General features: G+C 47.8%; 1 protein-coding gene across 1 annotated transcript in view; it reads right to left on the bottom strand.

The window, feature by feature from the left end:
- Positions 1-22,918, bottom strand: part of HMGCL (3-hydroxy-3-methylglutaryl-CoA lyase) — a 215,342-nt gene that overhangs the window by 118,005 nt on the left and 74,419 nt on the right. The window contains exon 2 of the mRNA XM_069622384.1: positions 17,525-17,608. Within this exon, the coding sequence (XP_069478485.1) occupies positions 17,525-17,608 (84 nt within the window). The remainder of the gene's footprint in view (positions 1-17,524; positions 17,609-22,918) is intronic.

Here is a 22,918-nt window from a genome sequence, read left to right as displayed (position 1 = left end):
TGGACCTCTGTGCACTGCATGTCTGGCTCGAAGGGTAAGATGTCTGCAGATAGAAAATGTGGGATTAATGAACTGGGTTATTGAATGTCTCTCTCTTCTTCCCTTTCTCTTCTCCTGTAGAACCCCAAAGGTTAACGCTCTCACCTTAGGTAAGTGAACGCCGTGCTCTCCATCTGCCTCGAGGCAGGGTGCTGTAACCAGTTTCTTCACTGGATAAGGGGAGCAGGCCTCTTGACTTCAGAGGACTGCTGTCCGTCGTTTACTGCACGAACGGTAAGTTTCGAGTAATTCTAATGTCTTTAAAGTCTTTAGTAATGATGTCTCTTGTTTTGCAGGGTTCCGGCGATGGCGGATGGCGGGCTGAAGTGAGTTGAAGATGGAGCCTGTGTGATGAATAGAAGCGCCTGGAAGCACGTAAGTAAGCGCTTGTTGCCTGCTTCACGATGCGCTCTAACTGTCTTTTTATTTTGCAGGTGCAAGTTCGGGGCGGCTGCAGGGTGCCGGAATACCCACTGGGTTAGATGTGGAAAGGAGTAATGGCACGTGAGTATTAAAGTTCCCCAATGTCTTTAAACGCACCTTGTTTTGTCTTTCAGATGCGGGATGCAGCGCCGAAGAGTTGGTAAGCTTTTGTCTTTCAGATGCCGGAATGCAGTGTGAAGACTTCCGGAGCGCACGAAGAGTAGGTAAGCCTTTGTCTTTCAGATGCCGGAATGCAGCGCGAGGCGTTGGTGACAGCCGATGGACCAGGTAGGTGAAGAGCTGTCACTGAAGACCGTAATGCTAACCTGTTCTTTCTTGTCTTTATAGGTGTTGCTGAAGACTGGATTCAGAATGGTAAGCCTTTTTCCTTAGGCCCAGGATCAGATGCAGAAGACACGATGAGCGTTCTGCTGCTGAGGATGCAGAATAACGCAAAGCAAGATTCATCCATCGGGTGTGGTTTAAATAGCCTCCTGTAGTGCTTAGGTGTCTCCTTCCACAGCCACGCCTAGGTAAGAAAAGAGTTCCTGCTTTCCAGAAGAGTTCCAGTGTTCTGAATCTAGAGAGTGGCTCCTGCCCCACCCAACAGGAAAAGTAGTTCCAAACAGAAGAGGATCAGAGACTCAACTGGCAGGCAAGTAAGCAGCATGGTCTGCTGCAGGTAAATCCACCCAAGCATTATGAGCCCGGCGCTTCCAGCGCTGGGACTGGGCATATTTATGAGCCTGGTGCCACTGGCGCCAGGACTGGGTCCAAAAGGTCCCAATTGGGACTGGTTGGCACGCGGAACCTGGGTTATGGATCTGCTTCCAAGGGCGTTGGGAAAACCCTGACCTTTTGGAAGCAGAGATCATGACAGTCACAGAGTCCTGCTCCTCACTGTCAGATTGTGAGCCTGTGGGGGATCATGAGAGGGACAGCATCAGTGGTGGGTCAACGTGCATCATGCAGATGTTGTTGTTGCTGCAGTTCAGTGCATTTGGACTTCAAGTTTGGCCATACAGGTTGTTAGCCAGATGGGTGGGTCATAAAGCCATGAGTCTGGGTGACACGTGTCTGAGGTGCTGCATGCATGTAGTTGTGTGGGTATGTGCACAGCATGTGGGCAGGGTTGTGTACATGTGTGTGTGATGCCCCATCCATTAGCTGATTTCCAGGGCACATTTGGGGGGAGTACCTTGTGCTGTGCATTGCAGTGTTTTGTGTGGACACTCACCTCCATATGACGATGACTGCACACTGCGCTCCATTTCACCCACTCCCTCAATGGTTTCGATGCCAATGGTGCTGGCACATGTCTCCTCCCACTCTTGCATCTTGATTGGGGATCCTCCTCCGCCTCCTGTACCCATGGCCAGGCTCCTGTTGGCTGCTAGTATACTCCGTACACAGAGGCGTAGATCGTCCAACAGCTTGCGTACGTCCTTCACAGTGCGGGGGGTGTGGCCCACTGCACTGACTTTCCGTGCCACCTCGGCCCAGATCTCTTTTTTTTTATCAGTGCGGGACGCCGCATGTCGTTTGCAAAAACAATCTCTGCGTTAGCAGCTAGTGTGTCTGCTAACATTGTTAGTTCCTCATTGGAGAAGCGTTCCTTGCACTGGCGCGCTGACCCTTTCTTTAGGGCCTTAGGCATTCTCAGGTGTTGTAGGAATATGTTTGGCCAGCTGTAATGTTGCTGCAGGTCCAGGGGGCAGAGGATGGCAAAGGATTGTGTTTTTAAAGATGGCCGCCGTGCTCTTTCCCCTTCCTGTGCGATGACACTACCTCCGGTTCCGCTTTTAGCGGTCACCGCTAATGCCGGATTCATGGATGGCGCAAGTGCTATCAGCGCTTTCCTTGATGCCGCTAAGGGACTTTTGGGGCCTTTAACGGCATGGTGGTAGTGTCCTTACCGGCATGGCGCAAAGCTTGTGCCCGCATACTCGTAATGGCCCGCAATTAGCGGGCTGGTTACTTCACGGACACGTTATTTGCGCCATGCCGGTAAGAACTGTTACTTACCACCTACCGCGTAATGAGGCCCAATGTGTTGGAGAACATTTTCCACAAATGTAATGATCTGTATGAAGCCAGGCATCTTTGCTACACAACTGTTTTGGTTATGTTTTCTATTCATTTTTAAATGATGTTCTGGTTGCTTGTCGCATTCCATTTTACTCTTACAATTTAATTTTGTTAAAACAATGTGTAAAATACTACACAACTTAAAACCTTAGTTCAGGTATGGATTAGTACTCGATGGGCCTCATTATGAGGTTGGTGGCATCTCAGCAGAAAATCACAACACTGGCGACAATAAAGACAGACACAAGGGATCACAGTTCAAGGGTGTTTATTAAACTGTATAATGGGTGAGATGAACGCCTAATATAAACCTAAATAATAAGGCAGTCCTAGAGGCGTCTTGTCAAATAAAAAGAACATGTACTAAAAAACCTATTGCCAGTCCTTACAACTAAGTTAGATCATGTTCATCAGAAAAGAAAGAAGTGTTTGTAAAATACCAAGTCAGAAGGGTAGGGCTGGGGTCTCCCTTCCCCGCATTTTTAGCATGGGACAAGGCGAGACTCTTGAGCACAGCACACTCCTGGGCCTCGCCAGCATGAGGTTACAGTTAGTTTCCAAAATATCAGGGCCTTCTGTGGCCAAGTCTCTTTCACGCAAAGTTTCTTGCCTCAGAGGACCTGATGTGTACAATCAACAAAACACAAACGTTCCTTCAATAAATCTTCACGGGCGATTACTCTTCGCCTTAGGATCCCCCAATGTCGGGCTCCGATCCTTCACACAATGTGGGCCTCCCTCTCCCAGGTTCACTAAGGCCTTTCCTTCACAATGTAACATTCAAGAGTCTCAATGTCTTTTTAAACAGCTATTCACTGTGGACAACCCTCAGCCGGGTTCACTGTTGTCGAAACAATGTTCATGGGTGTATTACTGTTCACCCCAATTCGCAGGCATCCATCAGCCGGGATTAATTTGCCAAATACACAGTTCACTTTGCTTTATCAATTGTCGTGATAAGCTGCTAGGCGCTTGCAGTAACCTGCATTTGCACTAACCCACTGAGCTATCTTGTGTGTATTAGAGCCTATTCGAAGCATGGAGGAAAATGCTGACATCAACCAGGCCTCTCGAACTGGGTGAGCCTGCATGCTTGCAAGGGGTTAATTGCGAAGGCCTTTTCTGAAGACATAAAACATCTAGCATTTGCAAGAGGCTCTATGCAGCCCTTGGGAGCCAGGCACAGCTTTGCTCGTCTTCGCTCTGCGAGTCAGGTGCACTGATAAGGCAAGAATGTCAGATCTTCTCAAAACACAGTGCCCGAAGCCTGAGAGCCAAGACTGGCTGTTTCCAGTCTTGTAACTTTCCAAGCGAAAACATGTTTACTGCCCGGAAGGGTGAGCCTAGAAGCTTCTCGAAGAGCTGACACGTCATGATGATTGACGTGCAGCTCCTAATAAGAGAACTATACTTGGACCAGGGAAGGGAGGTCTCATCCTGGGCTGTTGGAAAGACGCGCGTATCAAGAAGAACAGTGCCTGGACGACCAGCTGTGCACTATCTGGGCCGAAACTCCTAGCATCACATCCCCGCTCTGGTGTAGGACTGTGGGGGCTTGGCCAGTCCTCCCCTCCTCTTCCGAGGAGTGCCGGGCACCTGTAGCGGCGAGGGTCCTGGGTGTGATCTGATCGTACCTTCATCTACATTTCATTAGCAGCGTAAGACCAAATAATTGCATATTCATCTGTGATTGATAATTGGCATTATATAGCTTGCACTTTCTATTTCCACATTATTGTAAATTGATGCTTAGTTCTCATTAGACACTGTAGATAATAAATGCAAGCATCATATATTCTGTGTGATTGGCTATTTTCCAGACTGAGTTCATCGTGCGTCTTAAACCTTATTTGTGTGGGAAGGTAATTAGGAGTGATTTACTTTGCACAAAGGGCTGGATCTCAGGGAGGCTAGGGTACTGTTTATCACTACATTAATATGCAGCATTCACTCTCCTTATCTTTCCCCTTGGCATCCCTCCGTCGGGTTCACATAGCCATTCTAACACATGATTTGCTCTTTCTCATCAGAAAGCGGGGTTCCCCTCGCCAAGCTTTCTTTCGGCATCCCTCCGTTGGGCTCACACTTGCCACAATTCTCAAAATAGTCCCTTCAGACCACTTAAGTTCCCTTCTTACCTAAGTTCAGGTCTCAGCCCGTCAGGCTTTCCTTAAAGCCACCAGCCAGGCTACACACAGTTCTGTTAACCCACTTTACTTTGCTTTCCTTCTTGTCAATGTGTCGGAGACTTTCATTTGTAGAAGGGGTTTGACTCGACCCTTGTATGACTCCTCAGACTCCTCACGCTGGCCTCTCCTAGGGTCTCCTGGTACTTGCAGTTTCAACAAAGGGGACCAGCCAGAGTCCTGCGATTGAGTGTCCACGTGGCGCCTGACCACTCTGCTGCTAGTCTTTCACTGGACTTTCTTTCAAGCTTTCACACCCAAGTTCAAACAATGATGCCGTTCGCAACCTTGGGCTCAACACAGTCTGGTTTTCTATCAGCTCTCCCCGACTCACCGGCTGTGCTGAACCTGTTGGCGTTTTTGGCCTCTGGAATCAAGGACGGTACCACGATAGCAAGAGCGTCTCCCCGCCTTGGTTATCAGTGCGGGAGGGCTCTGGGCACCATTGACATCTAATACACCACATGCCAGCTGGACTTCCCGGTCTTACGATTTCTCTTTCAGAGGCTTTGCGGGTGTGAGTTGAAAAGGGAAATTCCCTCCTCGTCGTCCTTTCAGGTCCGCCGCCGTTCTCCTCTGTTTGAAATGCCAGTCCAGAATAGGTGCTTCCTCGTGCATTTGGCCTTGCTCAAAGTGTGCTTTCGTGCTCTGCCTTTTATCCCTGTGAGGAAGGGAAAGGGCCGTCAGGTGTGAGCAGTTATTATCAATTGCCTGATTCAGCCTGACCCTGGTTTGGGACATGTCAGGTAAACGGCTTGGGTGTTAGTCCGTTGCCTGTTACGGTGTAGGAAAGTGTTCGTGTTGAAAAAGGGGGAGTAGAGCTTCTGAATACCGTACGGGTTAGGATGGCAAAAGGTGTCATAGGGAAGGGGGTACTGTGTCTCACCCTTAGGCGTCCCACCTCCACTCCCCGAAAAACCCCTCATCCAGGTGATCCTCCCCCACTGGTCCACCACCAGGAACTGGATCCAATAGGGTTGGCCGTGTCCTGGCCAACTGGATGACAGATCCCCGGGGACTAGTAAGTGAGGTACCTTCAGGTTTCTCACAACTACCAGTTCCAGTAAATGAGGACTTTCATTAATCATCGAGAGACATTGCTGCTATCAAACCTCAAAACACATAACACAAGTCATGTTTGCATTGCTGTATAATTGTTTAGGGTGGGTTTCGTCTTAAAAATTAAAACATATATACAGAAGAGATCAAACGAAGGGCATACTGAGTGACTTAGCCTCCTGTAATGTTAACACCCCCTTCTGCAGCATGCCTTAGGAAGTGGACCAGCTGTAGCGTGGCCGGGAAATCGTACACAAATCGTTTGTTGTTCCAAGGTTGAAATCCTTCCAAGTACGGTTTACTAAATACCTACTATGTGGAGCTTTTTTCTGGATTTCAGAAGCAGAGCTAGCCTTCCCATTTGAACGTGTCGCTATGCATGCTATATTACTTTTATCTGTGAGGAGCTTGCACTAAAGAGGCAATTAACTTTGCCTGTTCTATGTGGGTGGTGCTCCTATTTTATCGGAGGTCTCAGATGACTTACCCACTGCTGGATATTATGGCCTGTTAAGCAAGCCTGTGCTGTTTCAGATCTATGCAAGTATAGCTTGCATTGCTGACTCGTATGTACCTGTTCAGTGTGGGGGGGTGCTTGCACTGCTCTACCCCATGCAGCTCCTTCTCTATGCGAGTGTAGCTTGCACTGCAGAGGCCCTTCATTCACCCCTTCAGTGTGGAGGTGCTTGCACTGCTCCATCCCATGCTGTCCCTACTTCTATGTGAGTGGAGCTTGCAATGCTGAGGCCCCTCATTTACCTCCTCAGTGTGGGGGGTGCTTGCACTGCTCCATCCCATGCTGTCCCTACTTCTATGCGAGTGGAGCTTGCATTGCTGTGGCCCCTTGTTTACCCCTTCTCTGTGGGGGTGCTTGTACTGCTCCATCCCATGCAGCTCCTTCTCTGGGAGTGAAACCTCTTCTGCTTCGATAATCTTGTACTGTTGAGGCCCATTACCCCTACTTACCTTGCACAGATCCAGTCTCTCTGCCTGTTGTACATGATGGAAGCTCCTTGCTTACCTTGCACTGATCCAGTGTCTCTGCCTGTTGTACATGATGGAAGCTCCTTGTTTACCTTGCACTGATCCAGTGTCTCTGCCTGTTGCATATGATGGAAGCTCCTTGCTTACCTTGCACTGATCCAGTGTCTCCGCCTGTTGCACATGATGGAAGCTCCTTGCTTACCTTGCACTGATCCAGTGTCTCTGCCTGTTGCACATGATGGACGCTCCTTGCTTACCTTGCACTGATCCAGTGTCTCTGCCTGTTGCACATGATGGAAGCTCCTTGCTTACCTTGCACTGATCCAGTGTCTCCGCCTGTTGCACATGAGGGAAGCACCTTGCTTACTTTGCACTGATCGAGTGTCTCTGCCCGCCTGTTGCACATGATGGAAGCTCCTTGCTTACCTTGCACTGATCCAGTGTCTCCGCCTGTTGCACATGATGGAAGCTCCTTGCTTACCTTGTACTGATCCAGTGTCTCCGCCCGCCTGTTGCACATGATGGAAGCTCCTTGCTTACCTTGCACTGATCCAGTGTCACCGCCTGTTGCACATGATGGAAGCTCCTTGCTTAACTTGCACTGATCCAGTGTCTCCGCCTGTTGCACATGATGGAAGCGCCTTGCTTACCTTGCACTGATCCAGTGTCTCCGCCTGTTGCACATGATGTAAGCTCCTTGCTTACCTTGCACTGATCCAGTGTCTCTGCCTGTTGTATATGATGGAAGCTCATTGCTTAGCTTATGATGGAAGCTCCTTGCTTACCTTGCACTGATCCAGTGTCTCCGGCTGTTGTACAGGATGGAAGCTCCTTGCTTACCTTGCACTGATCCAGTGTCTCTGCCTGTTGTACATGATGGAAGCTCCTTGCTTAGCTTATGATGGAAGCTCCTTGCTTAACTTGCACTGATCCAGTGTCTCTGCCTGTTGTACAGGATGGAGGCTCCTTGCTTACCTTGCACTGATCCAGTGTCTCTGCCTGTTGTACATGATGGAAGCTCCTTGCTTGGCTTATGATGGAAGCTCCTTGCTTACCTTGCACTGATCCAGTGTCTCTGCCTGTTGTACATGATGGAAGCTCCTTGCTTAGCTTATGATGGAAGCTCTTTGCTTACTTTGCACTGCTCCAGTGTCTCTGCCTGTTGTACATGATGGAAGCTCCTTGCGTAGCTTATGATGGAAGCTCCTTGCTTACCTTGCACTGATCCAGTGTCTCCGCCTGTTGTACATGATGGAAGCTCCTTGCTTACCTTGCACTGATCCAGTGTCTCTGCCTGTTGTACATGATGGAAGCTCCTTGCTTACCTTACACTGCTCCAGTGTCTCTGCCTGTTGTACATGATGGAAGCTCCTTGCTTAGCTTATGATGGAAGCTCCTTGCTTACCTTGCACTGATCCAGTGTCTCTGCCTGTTGTACATGATGGAAGCCATTGCTTAGCTTATGATGGAAGCTCCTTGCTTACCTTGCACTGATCCAGTGTCTCTGCCTGTTGTAGATGATGGAAGCTCCTTGCTTAGCTTATGATGGAAGCTCCTTGCTTAACTTGCACTGATCCAGTGTCTCCGCCTGTTGTACAGGATGGAAGCTCCTTGCTTACCTTGCACTGCTCCAGTGTCTCTGCCTGTTGTACATGATGGAAGCTCCTTGCTTAGCTTATGATGGAAGCTCCTTGCTTACCTTGCACTGATCCAGTGTCTCTGCCTGTTGTACATGATGGAAGCTCCTTGCTTAGCTTATGATGGAAGCTCCTTGCTTACCTTGCACTGATCCAGTGTCTCTGCCTGTTGTACATGATGGAAGCTCCTTGCTTAGCTTATCATGGAAGCTTCTTGCTTACCTTGCACTGATCCAGTGTCTCTGCCTGTTGTACATGATGGAAGCATCTTGCTTACCTTGCACTGCTCCAGTGTCTCTGCCTGTTGTACATGATGGAAGCTCCTTGCTTACCTTGCACTGATCCATTGTCTCTGCCTGTTGCACATGATGGAAGCTCCTTGCTTACCTTGCACTGATCCAGTGTCTCTGCCTGTTGCACATGATGGAAGCTCCTTGCTTAGCTTATGATGGAAGCTCCTTGCTTACCTTGCACTGCTCCAGTGTCTCTGCCTGTTGTACATGATGGAAGCTCCTTGCTTAGCTTATGATGGAAGCTCCTTGCTTACTTTGCACTGCTCCAGTGTCTCTGCCTGTTGTACATGATGGAAGCTCCTTGCTTAGCTTATGATGGAAGCTCCTTGCTTACCTTGCACTGCTCCAGTGTCTCTGCCTGTTGTAGATGATGGAAGCTCCTTGCTTAGCTTATGATGGAAGCTCCTTGCTTACCTTGCACTGATCCAGTGTCTCCGCCCGCCTGTTGCACATGATGGAAGCTCCTTGCTTACCTTGCACTGATCCAGTGTCTCTGCCCGCCTGTTGCACATGATGGAAGCTCCTTGCTTACCTTGCACTGATCCAGTGTCTCTGCCTGTTGCATATGATGGAAGCTCCTTGCTTACCTTGCACTGATCCATTGTCTCCGCCTGTTGCACATGATGGAAGCTCTTTGCTTAGCTTGCACTGATCCAGTGTCTCCGCCTGTTGCACATGATGGAAGCTCCTTGCTTAACTTGCACTGATCCAGTGTCTCCGCCTGTTGCACATGATGGAAGCTCCTTGCTTACCTTGCACTGCTCCAGTGTCTCTGCCTGTTGTACATGATGGAAGCTCCTTGCTTAGCTTATGATGGAAGCTCCTTGCTTACCTTGCACTGCTCCAGTGTCTCTGCCTGTTGTACATGATGGAAGCTCCTTGCTTAGCTTATGATGGAAGCTCCTTGTTTACCTTTCACTGATCCAGTGTCTCTGCCTGTTGCACATGATGGAAGCTCCTTGCTTACCTTGCACTGCTCCAGTGTCTCTGCCTGTTGTAGATGATGGAAGCTCCTTGCTTAGCTTATGATGGAAGCTCCTTGCTTACCTTGCACTGATCCAGTGTCTCCGCCCGCCTGTTGCACAGGATGGAAGCTCCTTGCTTACCTTGCACTGATCCAGTGTCTCCGCCTGTTGCACATGATGGAAGCTCCTTGCTTACCTTGCACTGATCCAGTGTCTCTGCCTGTTGCACATGATGGAAGCTCCTTGCTTAGCTTATGATGGAAGCTCCTTGCTTAGCTTGTACTGCTCCAGTGTCTCCGCCTGTTGCACATGATGGAAGCTCCTTGCTTAGCTTGCACTGATCCAGTGTCTCCGCCTGTTGCACATGATGGAGGCTCTTTGCTTACCTTGCACTGATCCAGTGTCTCTGCCTGTTGCACATGATGGAAGCTCCTTGCTTAGTTTGCACTGATCCAGTGTCTCCGCCTGTTGCACATGATGGAGGCTCCTTGCTTACCTTGCACTGATCCAGTGTCTCTGCCTGTTGCACATGATGGAAGCTCCTTGCTTAGCTTATGATGGAAGCTCCTTGCTTAGCTTGTACTGCTCCAGTGTCTCCGCCTGTTGCACATGATGGAAGCTCCTTGCTTAGCTTGCACTGATCCAGTGTCTCCGCCTGTTGCACATGATGGAGGCTCCTTGCTTAACTTGCACTGATCCAGTGTCTACGCCTGTTGCACATGATGGAAGCTCCTTGCTTACCTTGCACTGATCCAGTGTCTCCGCCTGTTGCACATGATGGAAGCTCCTTGCTTAGCTTGCACTGATCCAGTGTCTCCGCCTGTTGCACATGATGGAAGCTCCTTGCTTAACTTGCACTGATCCAGTGTCTCCGCCTGTTGCACAGGATGGAAGCTCCTTGCTTACCTTGCACTGCTCCAGTGTCTCCGCCTGTTGTACAGGATGGAAGCTCCTTGCTTAGCTTATGATGGAAGCTCCTTGCTTACCTTGCACTGATCCAGTGTCTCTGCCTGTTGTACATGATGGAAGCTCCTTGCTTAGCTTATGATGGAAGCTCCTTGCTTACCTTGCACTGATCCAGTGTCTCCGCCTGTTGCACATGATGGAAGCTCCTTGCTTACCTTGCACTGATCCAGTGTCTCCGCCTGTTGCACATGATGGAAGCTCCTTGCTTACCTTGCACTGATCCAGTGTCTCCGCCTGTTGTACATGATGGAAGCTCCTTGCTTACCTTGCACTGATCCAGTGTCTCTGCCTGTTGTACATGATGGAAGCTCCTTGCTTAGCTTATGATGGAAGCTCCTTGCTTACCTTGCACTGATCCAGTGTCTCCGCCTGTTGCACATGATGGAAGCTCCTTGCTTACCTTGCACTGCTCCAGTGTCTCCGCCTGTTGTACAGGATGGAAGCTCCTTGCTTAGCTTGCACTGCTCCAGTGTCTCCGCCTGTTGTACAGGATGGAAGCTCCTTGCTTAGCTTATGATGGAAGCTCCTTGCTTACTTTGCACTGCTCCAGTGTCTCTGCCTGTTGTACATGATGGAAGCTCCTTGCTTAGCTTATGATGGAAGCTCCTTGCTTACCTTGCACTGATCCAGTGTCTCCGCCTGTTGCACATGATGGAAGCTCCTTGCTTACCTTGCACTGATCCAGTGTCTCCACCTGTTGCACATGATGGAAGCTCCTTGCTTAGCTTGTACTGATCCTGTGTCTCCGCCTGTTGCACATGATGGAGGCTTGCATTGCTGCTGCCCCGATTTGTCCTTTCTGTTTGTGGGGGAAGCCTGATTGGCTCCTACTCGAGATGACCTACATGTTCCGTCTGAGCAAAACGTTAAAAGGTTTATTTTTTTCAAATGTTTTATTTGTCATTTGTATAGCGCCAAACTACCCACAGGCATCAGGGTGCAAACAACAATAGCAAAATACAAACACAAGCAACACAAATACAGCAAAACAACACATACAAATAAACAAATCCCAGAGACCGAATATGAAGCTCATTACTCGGATATAAAACAAGACATTGACGCCCCAAAATGTCAGGGTGAAAAAATACTGAACTAGAACTTCATCAAGGAATTACTTCATGATGATGAACCCCAACTCGTTTATACTCGGGCTCACAAACTCTGAACCCTCTAACAAATCAAGAGGACTTCAGGCCGGATGGTGCATTAGATCGGATTTTGCAAATGTTAAAAAAATGGGAGAGATTACTTTGTCCACAACCCATCACTATACAACCACTGTTGCTCCCTGCACACCAGTCTGAAGAACTCTGAAGAATATTCCTTCTGTCCATGACAAGCCCTTCTAAGTTGGTGTCAGGGGTAGCAGGCATTTGCAACTTTCATATATGGATGTCCCTCAGAATGAGAAGCCTGGCTGCCCTGTGTATGATATCTACAGATCCAACAGGCTCTTGATGCGATGGTGCAATCTCAGAAGGAGGTTCTGCTGGCGCCGGTAATGAAGCTAGGACAGATCAACACACCGCCATACTGCCAGCTTCCTCCTGATCCACTATGCCATGATGGACCAGAGGCATAACCATATCCACAGATCCCTACCACTGGCAAAACTCTACTATATATTCACACTGATGGAGCTTAGATATAAAGCTCGCTTTAGTGTGTTGCCAGCTACCAGGGTCAACTAACTCCCAGTCCTTCGCAGCATGTTCCAGAGGGGCATGCAGAGGAAACTCTGGTAGAGCTTTCCCCACCTTTTTGGTTAAAGTCTGCAGTGGAGTAATCAAAGATGATACTAGGCCATTAGCATGTTCTACCTGACTTCCTCCTGGAGCATCCACCATCACACTATGGTTAGTCCAAGCGTCCTGCACGCTCACCCGTCATCACTGCTAGAGGGAGCTGTTGCCTTACGCATACAACAATAAGACTTCAAGTCCATCTTCCAGGTGAACAAAATGTGTATTTGAACAATAATAACATACAATTAGTGGCGGAAAAGGCACACTAAAAAAGATATACATTTAAGAAATTGCCAGCCACTGAGTTGCTTTCATGCCTAGCCCATACAGGACCAGCCTACCTTGATTTATACACCCCCTGCCACTGCATTGTCTACTACTCCCACCTACTACGATGTGCCTTAGCAAGATCCAGGTGCCGCTTTGTTGTGCCGCACCATACCTCACCATACCTCACCATTCCACTTATTGCCTTCATGATGTCCTTCTCTAGATACACACCCTGTCCCACTCTGGACAGACACAGCAGACTTCGAGCTAGATTACCCCGCCTTTACGAGCCATAGGCTATAGTAACAAGGCCCTTCACACCCAACACAAATCTACTTCACGGTACCCTGATCCATGTCCCAACATAACCATACCTTACAACAACACCATTCAACCTAAACTCATTCCAATAAAAATCCAGAATACGCCTAAAGTAACCATATTATCTGGAGCCTTGATCAACAGCAGGTCTTTAGTGGCCCACACCACTGAAATAGCTGACACCCTATCCTCTGACAACCTTGACGTCCTGGCAGTCACTGAATCATGGCTGCACGAAGCAGCAGGTCCAGCACTCTCCCTAGCCATCCCTGAAAATGATCAATTAATCAGAATGGACAGACCTAACAGCAGAGGAGGTGGTCTGGCCATTATATCAAAAACGAACCTCGCTTTAAGACTACTAGCTCAACCTCCCCTCAAATCATGCAAACTCCTCGTAGCCAAATTGCCTATCTCTTACTGCCACACCTTAACAATCTACCTAATATATAGGCCACCTGGCCCCATTGGGACTTTCGAGGAGGATCTATCTAGCCTCTTAGCCTACAATATGAAAGATTCCTCACACATCCTATTACTAGGTGATTTTAACTTAGGATTCAATGACCCCGATGACAAACCAGCCCAATCTATAGCCACTATGCTAGCTGAACATGGCCTAACCCAAAAAGTTCTCACCCCAACACACGATAAAGGAAGGACCCTGGACTGGGTTGCTACCTTGAACTGTGATACTACTATCAGCAAAACTACCACTCAACAATGGACAGACCACTACCTTATCGACTTTGCACTAACGCTGAATAAACAAATGACCAAAGAGAAAATGATAGCACCACCGCTACCCACCAGAGCCAAAAAAACATCACTCCAGACAATCTCCTGCCGTTCTTACTCCCAACTATCAATGCTCTTACCAACAACTTGGATCCTGAGCTCCTTGTAGAAAGTTACAATAATGCCATGAAGAAAGCATTAGACAGTATTGCTCCTCTAAAGCTTCAAAAAAGTAAACAACAAGCACACCTAAAAGCACACCTAAACGCCTGGTTCACCCCTCACTTACAAGAATTAAGAATGCAAAAAAGGAAATTAGAATCTCAATGGCGACACACCGCATCTGAAGAAAATAAATTGAAACTTAAACACTTCGCTAATAACTACAAAAAAGAAATCCTACTCACAAAAAAAATCTCTTTAACGAAATAATCTGCAATGCAAGTGCCAATACCAAGGAACTATTTGCCATCCTAAGGGAGCTGGAATCCCCCGTACCCTCAACTGACAACATAGCCAAAGACAAACAATGGTGCACCAGCATCCAGAATGCTCTAGCCAATAAAATAAAAACCCTCCAAACCAAAATCTCTCTAAAAAAACCCTCTCTAACTCCCAACGAGAAAGCACTCCTCTCTAGCCCTACGACAACTAACTCACCAGGCCCTGACCCATTTAAATTTGCCAAAATCTCCACTCAGGAAACCGAAAGGATTATCGCATCCCTCAAACCGTCCAACTGTAAGGGAGATAGCTGCCCAGCCCAACTTATCAAGGATACGTCAAGGGACCTAGCCTCCTTCATAACCAAACTGATTAATTCATCCTTCTCCACCAACACTATCCCAAGCAACCTAAAAGAGTCATGGGTTTTACCCCTCCTCAAGAAGCAAACCCTAGACCACTCTATCCCCACCAACTACAGGCCTATTACCACAGTCCCCTTCCTTCTCAAGATGCAGTATACTCTACTGCATTTACTTACAAATCCAGCGTTATCTTAAATCTAACCAGCTCCTAGGTGCCCGCCAACCAGGGTTTAGAACGCAGCACGGTACAGAGACAGCCTTAATTGATCTCAAAGTACAGATTGATGAGCTCAAAGACAAGGGAAACACCATCATGCTACTCCTCCTTGATCTGTTGACGGCCTTTGAACTGGTGGTTCACACAGTCCTGTGCGAACCCCTGGCATCGGCCACCCATTTTTCAAGTGAGGCCATACCCTGGATCCAATCATTTTTGGATAACCGCACAATGAGCGTCTTCTCCACATTTGCATCAGCAGACCCTATCAACATAGTGTGCGGTGTACCCCAAGGTTCTTGCGTCTCGCCAACTCTGTACAACATCTTTACCAAGGCCCTATTTGACAAATTGGACAGACTGGGTGTCACCTACGCAAATTATGCAGATGACACTCAGATCCTCCTTCCCCTTTCGGGCAATTTTGACTCTGATACGGCCTTGGTAAACAAAATATAAATCATCATTCAGCCATGGATAGCCACGCACTGCCTTTGCCTGAATGATGATAAAACAGAAATCCTGCTCCTCGGATCCGCTGCCAACCTAAAGAAACGTATCCCCAACTACTCTGCATTCAGCATTGATGGCAACATAATTACAGTTGCCAAGGTAGTGAAAACGCTAGGCTTTCACCTTGACTCTGCCTTGACACTGAAGAAACCAGTGAACTCCATAGCACCATCTACTGGCAAGCTCATTAGGGCATGCAGAGCCTTCCTCAGCCAAGCCAGCTGCATCATCATCGCCAACACCCTCATACTCTCCAAACTTGACTATTGCAATGCTGTGTACTTGGGATACAACAAATACATCATTGACAAAATTCAAACATTGCAAAATAATGCCCTTAGAACTGCCCTTAACCTACCTACTAGAGAACACATCGCTAACATAAGAAGAGAACATAAGTGGCTAAAAGAATTCCAACTGGCTACAGATACCCAAATTCAGACTAAAGAAAACAGGCAGCAGCAGCTTCCCAGTTAAGGCAGCCCAGTACTGGAACGCTCTCCCACTTGACATTAGAACTGACCAATCCTACTATAGCTTCAAATGGAATATTCTCACATGGCTACATTCCAATGACTCCCAAGATTAACCTCGTCACAACCAACACCTATAGATCCTACCCAAGCTGACTGTATATATGTATACTCCTCCACAGATTTGCCGAGAAAACTACCTATAATGTTTCATATGTATCTTGTGCCTCACCTTGTAACTAAGTTTTTAAGTATCCATGTTTTTCTACTCTCTGTTGCGCCCAGTTACCCTCGGGTTTGGCGCGCCATACAAATAAATAAACAAACAAAAAAACAGAAATGCATTCGATTAAGCACTATTGCCCTAACAAAATTCATTACTTTGATTTTTCAATATACTTAAATATTATGTAAATATTCATCATAATATTTCTTGGTATGTATTTATTATAGCAATAATATTCTTCATGTACGTTTTATTGACTTCATATGTATTTACACTCAAAGTTTCTTCCTTTGCGCACATTAACTGAGCATCTTGATGAAGCATTCCATCCTTCTCCTACTCTGCGCTAATCATTGAGGAACCCATGCTCTGCCCTCATTCATCACCAGTAACCTCCACTCTCTGAGCCAAAAGACGCGGCCTCCTCCGTGCGCTTCTCACCATAACCTCGGGCAGCCGATTCCCTCCAGACACTGGGGAAGCAGACTGTATCCAGCTCTAGTCAAACCCGGTCCATTATCTCAGATGTCTTCCCTTTTTTAGGAAACCCCACTCTAGCCCTGCATCACAGAGCTTGGACCGAGAGGGCAATTCAGCTTGATACTCAGACGTCATTGTAATATCATGGGATCTGGCAATGGTCATTCTCTTCTCTCAGGTGGACTTAGGTGGGGTGATAAAACCCTCCCCCGACTTATGGTGCTTGTACAAAACAAACCCACAATCTAGAACCTCAGAGGTGCAGCACGCAATCTGCGACATGCCACCTTCCTAAATAACAGTATACCTTTGGCAGACTCTTGGAGCTCGCTAAGCCCAGTGCGCATCCAGCAACGTCGTCCGTGGCAAGACTGAATGAAGGGGAGACTGACAACCAGCAGGCTCGCCATCAACCTCAGGCTCGCCGCACCTCTATCGCAGGATTTTGCCACAACCCTAGCATGGACACTAACAGCAGAAACGGGAGCCGTAGCTAACGACCATCAGAGACTGCCAGAAAGCTGCACTGAAGACGTGCGCATCGCTGACTCACAGCGTACGCACAAACACAAAGGGTGAAAGTGTGTTTTGTAATCTGTTAATTGTGAGAGAAACCTGCTTTTCTGTCATGATATGGATGATGTGTACTGCTGCCGCATAATGATTTCCATCTATTTTTAACTCTTTAGATGAGTCGGCTGGATTCTCACATACCATTTAGTCTCTTGTGGAGGACAAAACTAATTTTGACTCCTTTGAAATTGCATTTGCTCTCAACGTTTAAAAATAGGGAGTAAAATACTCCCACCTAAAAATCTTATCTGGAGCACTGGTCTCGCCTCACTATATAGAACAGAGGCGCGTACAATATACAGAATGCAGAGCAGCCCTTCCCCCTTCCTGCAATCAAGTATCACCTCTCCCTTCCACTAGCCATTCCCACCTCACCTGCTTGCACTCGAGTCAAACCCACCCTGGGTGTCTCTCCTAATCTGAAAGTATCCACAAATGCAGTCACTTCGGCCCTAGCACAGTCACTTCGGCCCTAGCACACAGGGTTAGATGTTACAGTGAGCAATGTACGGTTACCTTCTCATTCTGCAATCCATCTCTGGGACCGACCTCAACAATTTTAACAAACTTCGGAAGTGAAGCACTGGACGATGTATTGAACTGTAAACAAAGACGAAAAGCGGTTACCAATTAGAAATATGAAGCATGCGAGCACAATGCACTTCAAAGTCATGTACATGAATTCTGGGTTCTGGTATTTTACACACATCACGGGTGTTGGGGGGGGGTTGATGGGATGAGGGACTAGGAGTATGGTAGTCACTATGGTGAGCAACTTTTCCTATGCCTTTGGTTACATTTCCTTTCCGCCCCAATCAAGAGCAAGCTTCCTTGGTTTCTTTGGCCAGCTGTTGGGCAGGGGTAAATTCCACCCCAATCAAGAGCAAGCTTGCTTAGTTTCATTGGCCAGCTCTTGGGCAGGGGTAAATTCCGCCTCAATCAAGAGCAAGCTTCCTTGGTTTCATTGGCCAGCACTTGGGCAGGGGTAGATTCCACCCCAATCAAGAGCAAGCTTCCTTAGTTTTATTGGCCAGCTCTTGGGCAGGGGTAAATGGGCCCCAACTAGTGAAGATCCTTGATAAGCATTTACATGATTTACAACAGGTTCTTTTGGAGTGGGCGGGTGGGGTGGGAGTTCGATCACTTGTATACATTTAAGGCAGACTCATGGATGTAGTGACTGGGAGTACCTGCGACTTATTGTTTGAGGACTAACCAGTTCATGCTGGTAGTATGATGGTGGTGGGGGAGTTAAGGTTTTCAGTCAGGGCATCTGGCTTGGGTCAGACCCACACAGGACTCCCATAATTCCAATTGATGTTAATGCTTAATATTCTGAGTATAATCGCAATATAGTAGTCAAAAGTAAAGAGTGGGAGGTCTGCACTGATTAGTTGCAAACTGCCTGGTTGCTGAGAGAATGAGCATTGGAAGTTGGGCCAAGCTAAATTGCGCTGATACAAGAACAATTTTCAAAGTGAAATTTACATCAACAAAGGCTTAATCATTGGCTTGTACTATTCATTGAAGCCAACATTTTTCATGCATCAGCCAGAACTGTTATTCAGGACTGGTGTATACATATATATGTAGCAAAGCAACCGGAAGGGTAGGAGTGGAGAGATGAGAGACAGAGTCCAGGAACTTGACCCTTCTGAGGCCTGCTTCCATCTTTGTTGTAATCCTCAACCAACCATGCACAGCGTTCCTTTGCTTCCTGCTAGGTGGGTGCTGCTTAAGCCCAAATGCCATGATGACACGATGCAGGGGGTAGCTGTGCTGGCACACCTTGCTACCCTTTCTTGTGATTTTGTGCACTGAAAGGAATGTGTGCTGTATGTATACACACAACACTTCCCTGCTGATTCTGAGGTGTGTGGTGGTGTTGGGGGCGGGATGGTTTCAACTGCTGGCTGGCTGGTGGTGGGTGGGTGTGTTTGGCCTTCATAGAGCATTTGCAGGGCACATAAGCCTGGAAGTGGCATAGTGCAGGGAAGAGATAGTGCCAGGCAGTAAGTGTAGCAAATGACCATCCCTAGCACCATACATTGCATGCATGTAATAACAGACACAAACACGGGGTAAGGTGGGAAAACATAGGCCATGAGCTTTATTACACCTAACAAAATACTCATCATAAAAGACACTGCTCAAACAATATGCTTTTGGGGAACATGGGATCGGGTGAGCGGGGGCCCGGATCCATCGCAGGACAAACTCGAGGGTGAAACATGCCGCCACCCTGAGAGGGTCCCCCAAAAGTCCCTTATATGCATCCTCTTTCTGCCAAAGTCCAAAAACATTTATCGTGAAAATGTCCATCCCTCTATTGAGAGATGGACCCTGTCTTGGTGGAACAATTTGTTATTATTCAAAGCAATGGCCCTGTGTTTGATGAATTGCAGGCCGTTGTAGGAGCAACATTTTTGCTTAGCTCTTCGTTTACTTTTCTTCTGGATATTTCCATTGCTTTATTTGACTCTGCCCCCTGCCATTGCTGCCAAGGTAGTATCTCGGAGACCATGACCTCTGTCTCCAGTAGCTTGCGATCCGTCTAAGTGAGTTGCACATTTCCCCCAAGAGTGCCTTTCTACCCAACCGGGGCAAACATTTCCACCTAAATGTATTATCAGAAATTCTGGGGAAGGATCCCTGAACCCCTAAAAGATCGGCTAACCTGCCGTGTAGATCCCCTCCACTTCATGCCCGGTGTGCCCCACCATGCTGTGATTGCCCCTCTTGTGTGTCTTCCAGCCATCTGCTTGCCACAAAAGAGTGGCCCACAATCCAAGCTGATTTAAGGAAGTCTGTGGGGCAAAGGGGGGGGGGAGGGGGGGGGACTGTTCAGTTCTTTCCTGATATATTTCTTGTAAGCCCCAGATTTCCAGCCCCCAATTCCTTTGACCGCCTTCTCATCCATCCATCCCATCCAGGCTGAGGTTGCTGCCCCAATCTGGAAGGAATGCGACTCGAGTTCTGATGGATCCCAGCCTACCCCCCAACCCCCTTATTGCTTTCTTAAGGACAGTTTGCAATTGGAACCTGCTGAGGGCCTTGCCATTTTAATGCCTGAAGAATTGCCCGCTGGGTTGTGGGCATAAGCGGAGGAATGCTTTGGTGGTGCAAACGGGCCAGTACTTCTTGTCATCTACACAATACAGATTCATTATCCTCCTTTCTACCAGCTGGTCTGTTTTGGATATGCTTAATTTAATACCCATGTATTCCTTGCCCAAATTTATGTCGGATATCGCTCGGCCTTCTTCAGAGAGGGTGTGTTTTGCCGTTATTTCACTGATCCTGAAGTGAACGCTACTCTGAATAATGTGGTTTCATATGTGTCATTGCATACTTTGTATAGAATGTCAATTAAAATGTTTAAATTTGTCAAAGTTTAATGGCCGCCTGGTGTCTTTCTTTACTCCCTCCAGTTTTGCCCAACCTTTTAATGCATAGCGTGTCAGCGAGCTGTGTGTGGGATCCACTCCCCCCTGCTAACCTACTATAGTAAGAGACGGCCGCCAGGTGTGATGACTCAACCTTTTAATGCATAGCGTGTCAGCGAGCTGTGTGTGAGATCCGCTCCCCCTGCTCACCTACTATAGTAAGAGACGGCCACCAGGTGTGATGACTCAACCTTTTAATGCATAGCGTGTCAACGAGCTGCATGTGGGATCCATTCCCCCTGCTAACCTACTATAGTAAGAGACGGTCGCCAGGTGGGATGACGCCCATGCTTTTTTCTTGTTTTGCCTGAATGCCCATTCAAGAAACTTATTCACATGCTTTTCCTCAATCTCTCTGATGTTACCAACCTTGGTTATTTTACCAAATTCTTTGAGGCATTTTCTGTACAGTTTGGCCATTTTCTGGGCCAATGCAGTTCTTCCAGCTCCCCCAATGGCTCCCCCAATGGCTGAGGGCTCAGCTGCATTTGCTGGATGGGATGCTCTAAGGCCTGCAGCACCCGTACCTTGGGTGCGGTCATGGGCAGGATTTTGCCTTGCATTACCCTTCCTTGTGTATGGGTGTAGACTCAGCAGTTTTTTTCTAATATTTTCCATACTTCTTGCGGTACTGCTGTCCTCAGCACATCTGCTTGAGGGTTTATGGCTCTGAAGGTCTGCAGCTGAAAACGAGATAATGCATCAGCAGCGTCAATACTCCTGCCAGCAATATGTCGGCCTTTACCACAATGTTGTATTTCAAAGCATGTTTGGTTATCTTCCCTTGGTACCGTTATAACTAGCTGACATGATCTGGACCCCTTGTTTATGACGTGCACCACCACCATGTTGTCGGACCATGTAATCAGCTCGGTATTGCCCAGTATGGCGCCCCATATGCAGACAGCCATCCATATAGGAAAGATTTCCAGCAGAGTAATGTGTTTAGTCTACCTCCTGTCCCGCCACAGGGTCAGCCAATGACCAGAGCACCATTTGTTACCAAAGCAAACCCCAAAACCCTTGCCACCTGAAGCGTCCGTGAACAGGACTCTTTTGTTGCCGTCATTCATGGGCGTGCGCCAGATGACTTTACCATTGACATTTTTTAGAAAATCCTCCCAAACTTCTAGATCCTTCTGGATTGTGCTACCCAGCCTTATGTGGTTGTGCTTTTCTGTTGCCCCTCATATTTTCTTCATTTCCAGGCTTCTGTGAAACACCCTTCCTTGTGACATCAGCTTTGTTGCAAAATTCAGTTTGCGCGCTAGGGAATGGATTTCCTTCAACGTCTCCTTTTCTCTGCTAGTTATTTTCCTGATGGTGACGGATAAATCCACCACCTTCTCCTGTGGCATGCCACATTCCCCTTTGAGTGAGTCAATGTCTATTCCCAGGAAAAACACCACGTGCGTTGGCCCCAGTGTTTTGTCGCCAGCTAGTGGGACCCCTAAGCCTGCCATGATTTCCTCAAATGTACTAAGGGCTGTGGTACAGAAATGGCACCCTTCTGGTCCAGCAAACTAAAGGTCATTCATGTAATGGACAACTAATACCCCTGCAGGGCCTTCTGCAGTGTTCATTGCAAGACGGAACTTATGAGCCCACAGGGAGGCATTTATCAAAGTAAAATTTGCTGTGAAAATGGAAACAGAGCCAAGGAAAAGCGCTCTCCTGGACCGGCAAGAGCCAAAAGGCAGATTGTACGTCTGCTTTTGCCATTAGCGCCTTCTTTCCTGCCAACCTTACTATGTTGACTGCTTCCTGGAAGCTGCTGTACGAGGCTGCGGCTTCTGTGGCGGGAATTCCATCATTCACTGAGCTGCCCTGTGGGTGAGATAGGTGGTGGATTACCCAGAATTCACCTTCACCAGCCCCAACGGGGAGCATATGAAATCCTTGAAAGGGATGTTGTCAAATGGGCCCTCCACCCTGCCCAGTTCCAATTCCTTCTTTATTTTTGCTTTAACTATTTGTGAGTGGGTCAAAATGGATTATAGGTTATTCGGAATGTGTTGTGACCCTTGCCCCTTGAATGGTATCATGAAACCCTCTATGAAACCTTTTTCAATACGATTTCTGGCTGTGCCATCCGGGAAATGTTGCGGCCATTGTGTCAATTTGTGCAACTTTACTGGAGATGCCCCCAATGCAGATCTAGTGGGTGTTTTTGCCCTGTGGATTTTTTGGGCCTGGGCGAGGTGACTGGTTCGTGGGCATTTCCCACTACCATGGTCTCCCCTACATGTGCTGCATTGGTATTTAAACGTACACTCCTTGCCCCAACTGCAGAAACCGTTCTCATAATTCTAACAGTATGCTGAGTGCGTTACCCCTTGAAGCCCCTTGGTTGTTTGCAGCTGCTGATGACCCCGCTGCCCCCATGGATCAGGTTTCCGTCTGCGGTGAGGTGCTTCATGGGGTCTTTTGTGTATTGCAGTATCTTCAGAAGTCCCCTTCTGGC

This window comes from Ambystoma mexicanum, chromosome 11 (assembly GCF_040938575.1).
Source record: "Ambystoma mexicanum isolate Mex_15411 chromosome 11, UKY_AmexF1_1, whole genome shotgun sequence".
Lineage (NCBI taxonomy): Eukaryota > Metazoa > Chordata > Amphibia > Caudata > Ambystomatidae > Ambystoma > Ambystoma mexicanum.
Note: the sequence above shows the minus strand (reverse complement) of the source record. Positions and strands in the feature narration are given on the sequence as shown.